The sequence below is a fragment of the Stegastes partitus genome, unplaced genomic scaffold, assembly GCF_000690725.1.
Source record: "Stegastes partitus isolate 25-593 unplaced genomic scaffold, Stegastes_partitus-1.0.2 Scaffold67, whole genome shotgun sequence".
Classification (NCBI taxonomy): Eukaryota; Metazoa; Chordata; class Actinopteri; family Pomacentridae; genus Stegastes; species Stegastes partitus.
The window spans coordinates 1,001,640-1,013,798 of NW_007577798.1; the positions used below are offsets into that span (position 1 = coordinate 1,001,640).

Here is a 12,159-nt window from a genome sequence, read left to right on the forward strand (position 1 = left end):
TGTTTTAGAATTATTTCCTGGAATGTCTGTATGATTGTGGGTTTTATGTAAAAAAAAAAAAAGAAACGCAAATTTTTTAAAAACAAAAAACTAATTGAGAATTAATTGCAGGATTTTGCAGACTTCCCTTGAAAATTGTAGCTTTAGAGGCAAAGGCAAATTTTAGTTCCTGATATGGTTCAAATGCCAAAAATCCTTCATCTTACATTTCACAGTTCAGTGACATATTTCCTTTCTGTTTAAATTCATTCTAAGCTGCAATTACCCTTAAAAATGTTGCCATTTCCCTCCAGAGCCACAATCAACATAGCTGTTGTCTCAATGGGAAAACAATTCTCCTTATGATGAGTATATTGCAATAAAATAGACATGTCCCTAATGAATGGGAGTTTACTTGCTTTGCTGGAAAGCAAGTTATGCATTAAAACTAGTCTATATGTTGTGATGGGTGGTCTTTTGTTTTGTTGGTGAACCAGAGAAAAACGACTGTTGCATAAAAGGAAAACATCCTACAAGGACCAGAGTGCCGTGTGATCTCCTCCTTCCCAAGCAGCTTCCTGAACAGGAAGCTGCTACAGCTGAACAGGACTACAATTTGTTGGCTGGATTCTGCTAAACTCCTCCACGTAAATCTATAGTTCAGGAAAGAGACATGGAAGGAAGTAAGATACACTTTATGTAGTTTGATTCCAATTTTAGAATAATAAAAAGTCAGTTGAAAATTTGGTGGAGTTGCCCTTTAAGTACTGCTATGGAAGCAAATTAATCAAAACAGTTTCTGAGGTGCAAATCCTCAATCTTGACTCCTTCTTCAAACCCGCCCGTCACCCCTCCGTCTGCGTCGCCCTTCGCTCTTGCCCCTGTGATATTTGTGCACCGACTGGAGCTGCACTCTGTCCTGCTCTAAACTTAGCCCTGACAGTACCGCTCCTCATCACAACATACTCTGCAGACCACTGCGGATCACAATGGACGGTGTCGAGTTACCACAGATGCTGCTGTTTCTCACCGGTGACGCTGGGAAAACAAGGTGAGCGTACGCGCCAGACCCTTTTACTGTAACCGACTAATAATCTGGTAATTGGTTTGGTGTGTTTACTAATGATTGCGTAATGTGTCGCTGCGCTGGTCCCAGCATGTGTTGCACATTTGTTCACTGCTGTGGCATGAGAGAAACAGCTGCTTCTAGTGTAACACCCACATTTAGAGTCTCCCACTTTGATAAAGCCTGTTTTACAAGTTGAAGTTGTGTTATTACGAAGAGCAAACAGGTAATAATTAAACAGCAAAAATTGATTTTTTTTTTAATTTAAAGAAACAGCATGATGTGTTGCTGCACCGTGCCGACGAGTTTCTGTTGATTTCTGCTCCACTGACTTGCTCCCATCTGTCGTTTTGTAGATGTAGACTTAAAGGCTCTGCAGGTTTTTCTGTCTTTCACTCTCTGCACTTGTATTCCTCTTTGTCACGATGGGCAGCTATAGTTCAGCCCTCATTCCTGGTAAGCCTCATGAATATTGTATCTGTTAAATTACTACCATGCTTGGATGCTGCATGCTCAACAACAAAAAAAGAAAAGTCTGAGTGTTAATGCAGGCTGTAAAATCCAAAAAAAAAGGAAAAAGTTGTGTCATTTATTGTCCGTTTCTCTCAAAGACACTGAAGAGTTTGGTTCAATTGTGTCTGTCGCGGAGAAGCTGAATGAGCAGGTAGCTCATGCTGCAGATGAGAGGTTACAGTCAGAGCTTCAGACTCTGGGAAGTATACATTTTTAATAACAGTCATCTACAAGTCAAGCCATTCCATTATTATGTCATCCACTTAAATAACACTGTTCTGACTTGGTGCCCTGTTTGAGAAGAGTGTGTGTGGTCTGGTCTGTTTGTGTCCCATCTGTCCTTGGGATAAATTTAACTTTTCTGAGCTGCCTCATACACACACAGACACGTACGGCCGCAGAAGAAATCTGCTTTGGCTCCTTAGTGAAAACAAAGGTTAAATGGACGCTCCTGGTTGTAAATATAAGCTATGTTTTCAGGATTTTACTGGGTGGTCCGTCATTGCTGAGTTGAAAAGCTTCTTTTGGGATTCAGTTACGCTACAAACGGGAACAATATTGGGTTTATTATGTGCATTTACTACAGAACAGAAAAGTGTTTTTATCACTCAGGAAATTTAAATGATTGAAAAATTGGCAAGTATATTTAATTAGGTTTCAAAATTGTGAGAAAGGAAGCTCTGAAATGTTTGGGGGTGTGTCTGCTGAAGGTGCCGATTGACAGATGTCACATAAGTCCAGTGAACTGTGCAGTTAGTTTTAACCAAACCAAACAGGTTAGATGTGAAATCTCAAGCGTTCACTGAAGATATGAGATGTTTTCATCCCTTGTCAGCTGTCAGTCTACTATAATGATAAACCAAGCACACAAGACAGCTGACACATTTTGGTGGACGTGTACTGCCGATTATGTTGACGGGTCAGGAGGGAAGGAGGTAGTCTGTTCATCTCCTTTCAGCAGATTATTCAGAAACTCAGTTGTTTCTGCTTAAAGTTTGTAAAACTATTCAGTCACTGGGGTGATCCTCAGCTCTCCATCAATGTGACTCTTCACTAAATCTCTGCACTTTTTCTTCATCTCATGATTCTTAGGAAATTTCAGTAAACAAGCTGCAGTGTTCGACAATATCTGACATCAATTGAAGATGCATAAAAAGCAAGCAAACTGTCGGCTGCAGTGGGTGTAGTAACTTAAGATCGAGCGGGAGAAACTCTGATGCTTTAGTTTTTACAGAATTATAGTGTTATTATGACTCCAGTGTGTAATCAAGTCACCATTTCCCACCCAAAAAATCCTGAAAGACAAATTCAGAGTGAACACTTACTCCACATCTTTTCAACCATCATTGTCTGTATCATGTGATTCAAAGCAAATCTCAGAATTTCCTAAACATGGATTTCTCAACGTCCTTTGATTTATCAGATGTCTCAAACTAGACTTGATTTACAGGTAACACTCATGATGGAGGAGGAAAGAAACAAAAACCAGAGTGAAGAGCTGAACTCTTCAACGCCACAAGAAAGCACTCAGGAAACCAGTGAGAATGCGCTGCCTGTAAGTGTAAAAGAAAAGATAAAGGTCACACACACTTTCCACGAGGTGGTACTGATGGTAAATCATTATTTCCACATTTTGTTTGTTACTCTCCACAGGCAGCGGTACCCAAAAATGTGCCCACGGAGTCCTTCTCCTCCCTTCTGCCGAAAGCTCTCTCTGCCGTACTACATCCAACACTGCCACCGGGCCTCAACTCTGACCTGCCGAGCAGAAATCCAGACAAACACTCTCCACCGAACCTGGAACAGCTGCAGACAGAACTGAGAGACCTGAGGGACCAGATTGAACAGATGAAGAGTCAGCACAAGTACGGCTTTGTTTCTTTCATCTCAGAATTCTATACATCTGCACAGGTACTGTCTGTTCCACATTGGTTTACATGTCTCCAAACATGGCCTCCCTACCACTTTGTTAACAAAAACAGAGCTGAAATTATGCTGTCATTATCATCTGTTGCTTTACCTGCTCAGCCTCAGCTAATTTGACAACATTTTATGTTGCAGTAAAGAAATCAAACTGCTGATGAATGAGCTTGATGAGGAGAAAAGGATTCGCTTAACTTTACAGGTAACTTTACTAAATTATTCTTCGCTTTCTAAAATTGGGCAGTGAGCCGGTTTAAGGTTAGAAGACTGGACTTGGTATTTATCGCGGTTTGATTTTTGTTTCAGATGGAAATTCAACGCATGAAGAAGCACCTGTCTAAATGAGAGGACACCATCAAACATGAAAGACACTGATTCGGTGACAGTGTTTTTTTGTATACTTAACCGATAAATGGCATTCTATAAGCTTAAAAAAAATCGTTCCTTCTCCTTTTTAATGGATTTCTCTTACGTGGTAATGTCGTTTACTTTTGTGTTGGACTGATGAGTCTTCTGACCAAGAGGACTGAATGTTTTTACCGAACCTTTGCTGAAAGCGTAAAGATGAGGAGCAGGAGGAGCAAAGCCAAGATGAAAGGCTGTTCTTTCTCTCCGAAGATGAGCTGCGCATGGCTCTGTTGTACATTTAATGTGTTGTATTTGCTTCTGTAGATTTTCAATCCCCATATCCACAACATATTTAACATCCCTTGTTGGGTAAAATGTCCATTAAAATATTTAGAACAATGTCTAGTGGCTGTCGGTCTGAATTTGTGCTGCAGATTCTCATTTTTGAAATAAGGTGAGGAACGAATATGAAGCTTCAATCTTGCTTAAGGATGCATATATCTTGTAAAAACGATGTAATAGTTTTCCTTTTGTTCATAAGTTTATTGGTTGCTGATGTGTACGTGCGTTGTGAATTTATTAAAAATGTTGGCCATTGTTTATATGCGTTTTTATTAAGAATTAAGAAATGAATCCATATATACAAATAAATATAGAGGGACCAGTGACATCACATGTAAAAAATGAGGAACTATCTTCTGAAACACAAATGGAACAGAAGCAGAGGTCAAGCATTTTGTTCTATTGTTACTATTTGTTTTTCAGTCTTATTGAGAAATCTGTTATTCTACAAAAAAAAATAACTTTGGAATATGTTTGCCTGATCGAGCCAGAATTGATATTACTGGTGTGATTTTTTTTTAGAGACAAACAGAAGTGGAGGACTGTAGATTACAAAAAAAGTTACTGAACTTGCTCAACAAGCTTGATAAGATGAATTCTGTTTTTGAAATGTACTAACTTAAAATCATCCCTATTGTTTCATTCATCCTACGAGTAAAAAACAAAAATATAGCTGATTTTTTTTCTTCTTAAAAAACATGTATATACAAATATATTTCTCTTAAAAACTCGTATACATCACATGGTATATCACATTTCATTTACAGCTCATAAACAATCACATACAGTCGTCAGTCACTATCTGGCTGACAGGTTGCTGCTTTTTAATTTGCAGTCCTTCTTGTAGTCCTGTACAGTCCTGGATGAATTGAAGAGTCAGTTAAATCTCTGTCGGCAGTGAAATGTTGAATGTGGGGTCAGACTTTGTCTCAGAAGTTGGATTCTTCACAGGGAACAGGCCTGAAGGTGACCTGCTTGTTCTCCTCCATGAGGACGTCATATCGGCACAGAGGCCTGGAAGAGACAAAGCTGATGTTACTGAAGAGCTACTGCTGGGACAGGAGTTGTTTAGACAGAGAAGAGACTCTTATATGAGCTGGTGCTGAGAAAACTGCCTCGTCTTAGACACACCAATTGGAATAAACCATATGGTAATGTAAAAAACCTATTTGGAAGATTAGAAAGAGGAAACTGAAAGTAGATTAGAATGCTATCTGGTCCTATAAAGATTGTATGAATCAGAAGATTATCTGTATACTGTCATAGATAGAGAACGGAGACAAACTGTAACCAAGTGAATGCTTAGTGACTCCAAACCGGCAATCAAAGACACAAAAGAATCACAGCAACCAAAAGAAAGTTGAGCTACTGAACTAAGTTTAACTCTGTGATTTCAGATTCAGCTTCAAAAAGCTTACAACCTCTTTAAAATAAAAATAAAAAATACTCCTCAGAAAAGGCTGCCCTATACGGATCAATACACCACAACCTGATCTGGACACACACATGCAAAGTGTATATAAATAATATATATGTTAACCTCAGTCCTGTATGAAGGCTCAAATTACTATTATTGTCTACTGGACAGATGATATTTTGATGATTTGGGCCATACAGTTTTTTGATACTTTCATGCCAATAAAGAGATTTGAATTGAAAAAAGCTAACATTTTGCATCAAATAGGTCATAAAGTGTTAAAACTCTGTCGCATACCTTTCTTTGCGTTCCAGGTTTGTGAGACGGACTCGGAGAGCGCGGAGTTTCCGTTTCGGCTGGAGTACAGCCCCGGTGGAGAATTCGAGAGACACTTTTTTTACTGATTGAATGTCTTGGTCAAAGTGGGCGAACAGCTTGGTCTCTGTGTACGTCTTGAACTTTGACGCTTTGCTGTTGTGTGGGGGAAGAAAAAAAACACATAGAGAAAGCAGTGACACAGTGATAAAGAGGAGTCATGGAGGAATATTGGTATGCTGGGTAGATACAGAAAGAGGACTTACTGGTCAATGGTGGCCACTGCTTCTTTACCACCACCGTGGAGTTTAACAGTAAGGTATCCCCATCGTACCTCTTTGTTCCATATCGTCACCTCCACCATGTAGTTTGTCACTGAGGGAGGACAGTGCATTTTATATTCACTAATAATATGCTCATCAGAGAACAATTTAATGAAAAACAAACTGGTCGTGACCTTTTGGCTCAAATCATCCTCATGAATAAAATGCTGTCAGATGAAATTAGAATTAATTTTGACCTTCAATCCTTTTTTTAAATACTCTTAATTATACTTCGTAACTTTCAATGTTGTTTGCAATGTGGGGCAAATGTGATTTCAATGAAAACACACAATCCACACTCCTCTGTTTACCCAAATCAAGCACAATCCAGCAGTCAGATGGGTATTTATTTAGAAAATTCACTGCAGTGTTTAGTTCTTTTCTTCAAAGCCATAAACACGTCCTGCTTTTCAGGATCATTGTGCATTTTAGGGGTTACGATCATATTTTAGCACAGCATGAAACTATGTTGGGAAAAAGCAAAGTGTCACCACTAGGTGGCGGACCAAACATTTTACTGTGTGCTGCCGGTGATACAGAAAGTAGGCTGACACATTGAAATTTAGACGTTTTACCATATCAATATTATGATTCCTGTGTTTACTAGTATTCTGTTACTTACTGCAGAATGGAGATTTTGCATTTGTTGTGAAGTATGTTTTAGTTTGTTTCAGTTTCAGCAGCACGTCTTTCCACTGAATAACGTCGTAACCTGGATGTGAGTGAAACAGCTCCGTCAGGTCTAGCGTTACACACTGTAATATCTAATGAAATACAATAAATACACAAGTACTGGCAGAACATACAACACCCAGCATACGTTTTATATTTTTTAAAAATGGCCTATGTGTACTTTATTAATTCTATTAATACCTAAAATAGCTCTTTCTTGTACAATATTGTGTTTTTATCTAATCTTTTCTATGTATAAATCAGACTGACACAATTAAAAAGAGTTAAACTGTGTGTTTGTTTTCATCACCTACCAAAGAGAGGACACCCTGCAGCACCGAACCGATCACAGCTCAAGCATTTCCCATCAAGAAAGTCTGCATAGGAGGAGCAGGGGAAGGCCCTGGTGGTACACGTCCAGTTCACAGAGTCAAGATAGAGCAGCACTGATCTCTGGTGGTCGCATTTAAAATAGGATCCTCCTATTTGGATGCAAGACAATGAACTGTTGTCATTTACTGCAGTTAAGTTCCTTATATAACACAAGCTGTCTGATCTGAGTGTGCTCACCAGAAAAGATGGTCTTCGGGCAGCCTGGTTGGTCTGTTCCTCCATTGGCATAAAAATCAATGTGACCCAGAGCTTGTCTGAATCCCAGCGCTGTAAACACACAGTTTACACATGGGCATGAGAACAATCATTTTAAACATATGCAAAATGTGTATTTCTTTGTGTGCAACAATGGCATTATATTAATCAACTGACCATCTATGTCTGTGTGCAGAACATCCACAAACTCAGCGTCTGTGGGGTCCAGTCGTTCCTCTGGAGGCTTACCAGTGAATAGAGGCCCAGCAGGATCCAGACCTGCAAACATCACATGAGCAAACCTCAGTAGGATTTTAAATGTATTCCCAAAGCCAACATTAACTGACAGGAGCTACAAAAAGCAGACATGAGCTAATACACATTATCTATACACCGCTTAATCCTCACTAGGGTCAGTGGGGGGCTGGAGTCTATCCCAGCTGACTTAGGGTGAAGGCAGGGGACACCCTGGACAGGTCACCAGTCTATCACAGGGCTACACTTAGAGACAGACAACCAAGCACACTCACATTCACACCTACTGACAATTTAAAATCACCAATTAACCCCAACATGTTTTTGGACTGTGTAGGAGGAAGCCGGAGAGACGCTGCACGGGGAGAACATGCAAACTCCACGCAGAAAGATTCCGGGTGTCCTCACCAGGATGCGAACCGGTGAGCAACAGTGCTAACCACTTTACTACCTTGCAGCCCTGAGCTAATATTTAATATATCACTTATTTCAAGCACCTGTACTGTTCTGCTGTTCTAGCCTTTACATTTCTAGTGTTGCTCTGCACTGTGTCTTGATCACTGTTTGCCAAACTTTTGCCTCATCTGATAAACCAGTTTAGCTTTTCTTTTTGCCCCAGAAGTGTATTATTTTCGTCACACAGAAGCATTTAGATACCATCATGTCTGTTTTTGTGTAATTGAACTCTTTAGAGACCTTTAGATGTCCAGTCTTCTTTTCTTTTTCTTTCTCTATCTGATGCTCAGGTAACTGCTCTTTGTTCTGCTCTGCACTGTGAGAATTTTCTGTTTTCATTTTGCAATCTCTCCCCAGGGATTTAATCAAAACTGTGCTTTATTTATTCTGGTGACTCCTACCCAAACAGACAACTTAACCGTGATTAACTACAAATTCTTTTGTGCGCTCTGCAACATTTAATAAACCCTTTTGTCAGCAAGGACTTTGTCATGCTGTGGTAGAAATCTGGGAATTAAAGCTCACTCGAGCTTAACCACCTATCATAAAATGTTCTTGATAAGCGTTTCCGCGTCCAAAGGTCGTGCAAATGTACAAGTGCCAAACTAAAATTCCACGTCTGTTCTGTATCTTTATGTATGGGGAAAGCTTTGAAGTTGTTTTGTTTTGCTTTGACTTCATAAGAAGGAGATTTTTTGAGGCTTGCATTGTTAGTCAGGGTCACTATATTTTCATGCTGTTTGACAGTGAAGTAAAGCAGGTAATTCTAAATCAGAAATTGAACGTGCTGTGAATTTATGAGCCAATTACTCTTACCTGTAATTCTTCCAATCGTCCCGTTCAAGCTGCTACCGACAAATCCTGACATATGAGCTCCGAGACTGATTCCTATCATGTGGATGGAGCTCAGAGAGGCACCGCCATCCTGCAAAGACCAGTTATTAGTCTTGTTGTACATAGCACAGTTTGTTAAATTGCAGCAGAAATGTCACAGAGTGTCAGACAGATCTCATACCTGCATCTTTTGAATAAATGCTGTGAGGTTGTCTGCTGCCTTGTGTGTGTTTTCCACGGCCTTAATGTAATTGACATTAGCGGCTCCGTGGTTCCAGTCCACTACTATGACATTCGTGTCTTTTCTGGCCAGCAGTAACTCCCTTGCATGGTTTACCCACACTGGGGGAGATCCAGTGGGCCGATACCCATGAATGATGAAGGTGGTGGGTCTGGACAAGTTAAACTGGGGATGAGCTGTCAGGTTGGTGTGGGACAGGAGGATCCCACAGGTGTCATTTTCTCTAGTGTACAGCAACAACCTCACTTTGAGGCTGGTGCCAATGATTGCATGACCGAGGTCCAGATCTGTAAATTCATGGCATCTCTGTACTGGGAACGCTGGCAAGAAACAAAGAAGGAGAGGACAGAGAATGAGACATTTTCTTGTTTATTTTATCAAGCATTGCTCAAGAAGGGTTGCACAACGTCTTATTATTTCATGACGTACTTAAAGCAACCGTCACCATCAGTGACATAAGTTCCAAATACGTATGACTCAGTGTGGGTTTATTCAGTGCAAGTCTTCAATGAGACGGTGTTTAAACGCAGCTTCGCCCATGAGAAAATCGTAAACAAGTCTGAGTGGGAGAGCATGCGGTTTAGCAACACTGAGTGTCATGGCAATTTTTCCATGTCCCAATGTCCTTTTATTGCCATTACTGCACAGGTGGAGCAGGAGTGAACTGACGCAGACCCAAAACAGAATTTCCAGTCCATGTGCTTGCAGTTTAGTGGATGGTTTACTTGCTGAAAGTAAGTAAACCATCCACTTGTACCTTCCTCTTCTTGTCACCTGTACCTTCTACATATACAGCCTATGTCCAATTACCACCACAATGTGTCCAAATAATGTAAACTAAATAACCTACCAGCAAAAAACATAAATGGCTCCTACACTGAGATTAATGAATGAAATGGAAATACTTGCAATGCACTTTGGCAGGACCAATTCAACACATTCAAAATGCAGACAAGTCAAATTAGGTGGTGTCTGCTAATGTGTGTGGTGGGAGAGCTTCAGTATGTAGGGCACAAGAGAAACTAGGACCAACAAACAGGAAGTGCACCTACGCTTTGCGGATGCACTTAATCATATGTGTAGGTGTGGAGGGGACATTTTGGTGGGCACGATATGACTAAATGAATTCTATAACAGCACAAGCAGCATGTACAGATACATGAGGCAGACTACAGTCCATGGTTTGACAATTGCATGAGAAAAAACTACTGAATTTTGTTGCGTTGATTTTGTCAGCGTCACCAACAAAACTACATATTAACTGAGCAAATGCGGTGACTTTTATCCAGTTTCTTTGCATTGTTCAAATATTTAATCACTGACAGAATGTTGTTTCAAAATAAAAGCACACAAACATGTGTATCATTTTTTACTGAGGTGTATAGAAATGTCATCAGCTGCTCTTGGTAGCTGTTGCACAATTGCAGTAAATTCCCAGTTTCGTAAATCCTCATGGATGCCTATACCGTGCATCAGCTGAGAACTCTGTATAACCACAGTAAAGATAGCTTGTGTTGCTCTTTAAAAAAAAAAAAATCAGTTCCTCAATTGTTGCTTGACTGTAGTAGGACTGCAGTTGTGATGCAATTAGTGTCAAAGCGACTATGTTTTAGTGTGTGTGTCTGTGTGTGTGCAAGGCTAAGATGTAAACTGAGTCATCTACATTGCATAGTGTTAGAGTTTTCACCTTACCTTCACATGTTTGCACAGCTATCAGCAGGAGGGTTGTAAGATATTGCCACAGGGACATGCTTTACACCAGCAATGCGCAAATAATCTGTGGACAGAGTTGTCAGAGTCAGACAGCTACAGAAAAATCAAACACTACTTCAGTCAGAAATATAATTAACAGCTAATCACACAAACACAACGTTTCTAGGACATATTGTCCCTTCAAATGTTTCAGGGACACTTCCCACAGAATGTAGTTTAGTATTCTCGCTGCGCCAAAGTGAAGGAACGAGGCTGGTTACTCACTACCTCTGATGTAATGAAACCACCGTCATGAATGAGAGGGAAAAAAGCAATTACCACTTACCGTGTTGGTGTCAGTCTGACAGCCAAACTTACAGGCTGGAAATCTGTTTTTGTTTGGCTCCACCCATCTGATTAATCACAACCAATGACACTGGGAATCTAAGTGAAACTAAAAACTGTTACCTTTGCTGCTTGCACACCCTGTGACTAACTTCTCCTGCTAAAGTAGACATCTAGTCCTTACTGAGTTTAAACTGTATGCCAAGTGACTCCCTGAGATTCATTTCTGAAGTATGAGAGAGTGAAACATGTCCTCATTGGACTCAGACTTTTACCTTTGAAGTAGAGTATTACGTCCTGTCCTGGTCTGTCAGAAGTCCAGAGCGTTACATGTTTTCCTCTGTTTGTAACTCCACATATTTGGGCAGCGCTCACTTCAGGAAGTGCGAGGAAGAACGGCAGAGCAACACTCCTGCACTGCATGCTCTCACATGGATAGCCACACCCCTTACCCCAGGTCATTGTGTTCACAGGTGAAAATTCCTACGAAGTTACTCCTGGTTCCTGCGCTCTAAAACCGGTTATGTGACTGTTCCTTGTTTTAAATGTGAACTGAATCTGCAAAAACAACCCAATCTTCATTCATCGAACCCATTCTTGTTCGTAGAAAATAAGAATGAAAGTGAAACATTTTAGGGACTTTTCCAACAAATTCATCATTCCCACAACTCAGCTGACATTTCTAAGAAGTTCATGTTATTTCAGTGTTTCCCCTCATTATATCGTGCTCAGTGTTTATTACAGTGGCGTCTACATCCTGTTGGGAAAATGTGACAAACTTTTCAAAGCTCTGAGGAGGATTTACGTGGGAGTTGATGGTCTAACTTGTGGTTCTATAGAAACTAAAACT

General features: G+C 40.2%; 2 protein-coding genes across 8 annotated transcripts; one reads left to right on the plus strand and one right to left on the minus strand.

Annotated features, from left to right (window-relative positions):
- Positions 1 to 156: 156 nt before the first annotated feature.
- LOC103353339 (SH3 domain-containing kinase-binding protein 1) lies at positions 157 to 4,427 on the plus strand. 6 transcript variants are annotated; one of them, XM_008276263.1, is made up of 7 exons: positions 157 to 1,030; positions 1,479 to 1,501; positions 1,657 to 1,757; positions 3,009 to 3,113; positions 3,218 to 3,423; positions 3,620 to 3,683; positions 3,788 to 4,427. In XM_008276263.1, exons 1-7 carry the CDS (start codon positions 969 to 971, stop codon positions 3,824 to 3,826), a joined length of 600 nt encoding a protein of 199 aa, XP_008274485.1. In that variant the 5' UTR covers positions 157 to 968; the 3' UTR covers positions 3,827 to 4,427. The 6 variants fall into 6 exon arrangements, with proteins under 6 accessions (XP_008274485.1, XP_008274484.1, XP_008274486.1 ...); XM_008276262.1 differs by having other exon boundaries at positions 158 to 1,030; positions 3,212 to 3,423; XM_008276265.1 differs by having other exon boundaries at positions 159 to 1,030; positions 1,657 to 1,709; positions 3,212 to 3,423.
- lipia (lipase, member Ia) lies at positions 4,425 to 11,734 on the minus strand. Of its 2 annotated transcripts, none has more exons than XM_008276261.1 (11): positions 11,585 to 11,734; positions 10,965 to 11,049; positions 9,213 to 9,592; positions 9,014 to 9,122; positions 7,664 to 7,765; positions 7,469 to 7,558; positions 7,213 to 7,380; positions 6,849 to 6,938; positions 6,170 to 6,278; positions 5,886 to 6,059; positions 4,425 to 5,185 (listed from the first exon to the last, which is right to left on the minus strand). In XM_008276261.1, exons 2-11 carry the CDS (start codon positions 11,020 to 11,022, stop codon positions 5,101 to 5,103), a joined length of 1,365 nt encoding a protein of 454 aa, XP_008274483.1. In that variant the 5' UTR covers positions 11,023 to 11,049; positions 11,585 to 11,734; the 3' UTR covers positions 4,425 to 5,100. The 2 variants fall into 2 exon arrangements, with proteins under 2 accessions (XP_008274483.1, XP_008274482.1); XM_008276260.1 differs by lacking the exon at positions 11,585 to 11,734 and adding an exon at positions 11,311 to 11,374.
- Positions 11,735 to 12,159: the final 425 nt, after the last annotated feature.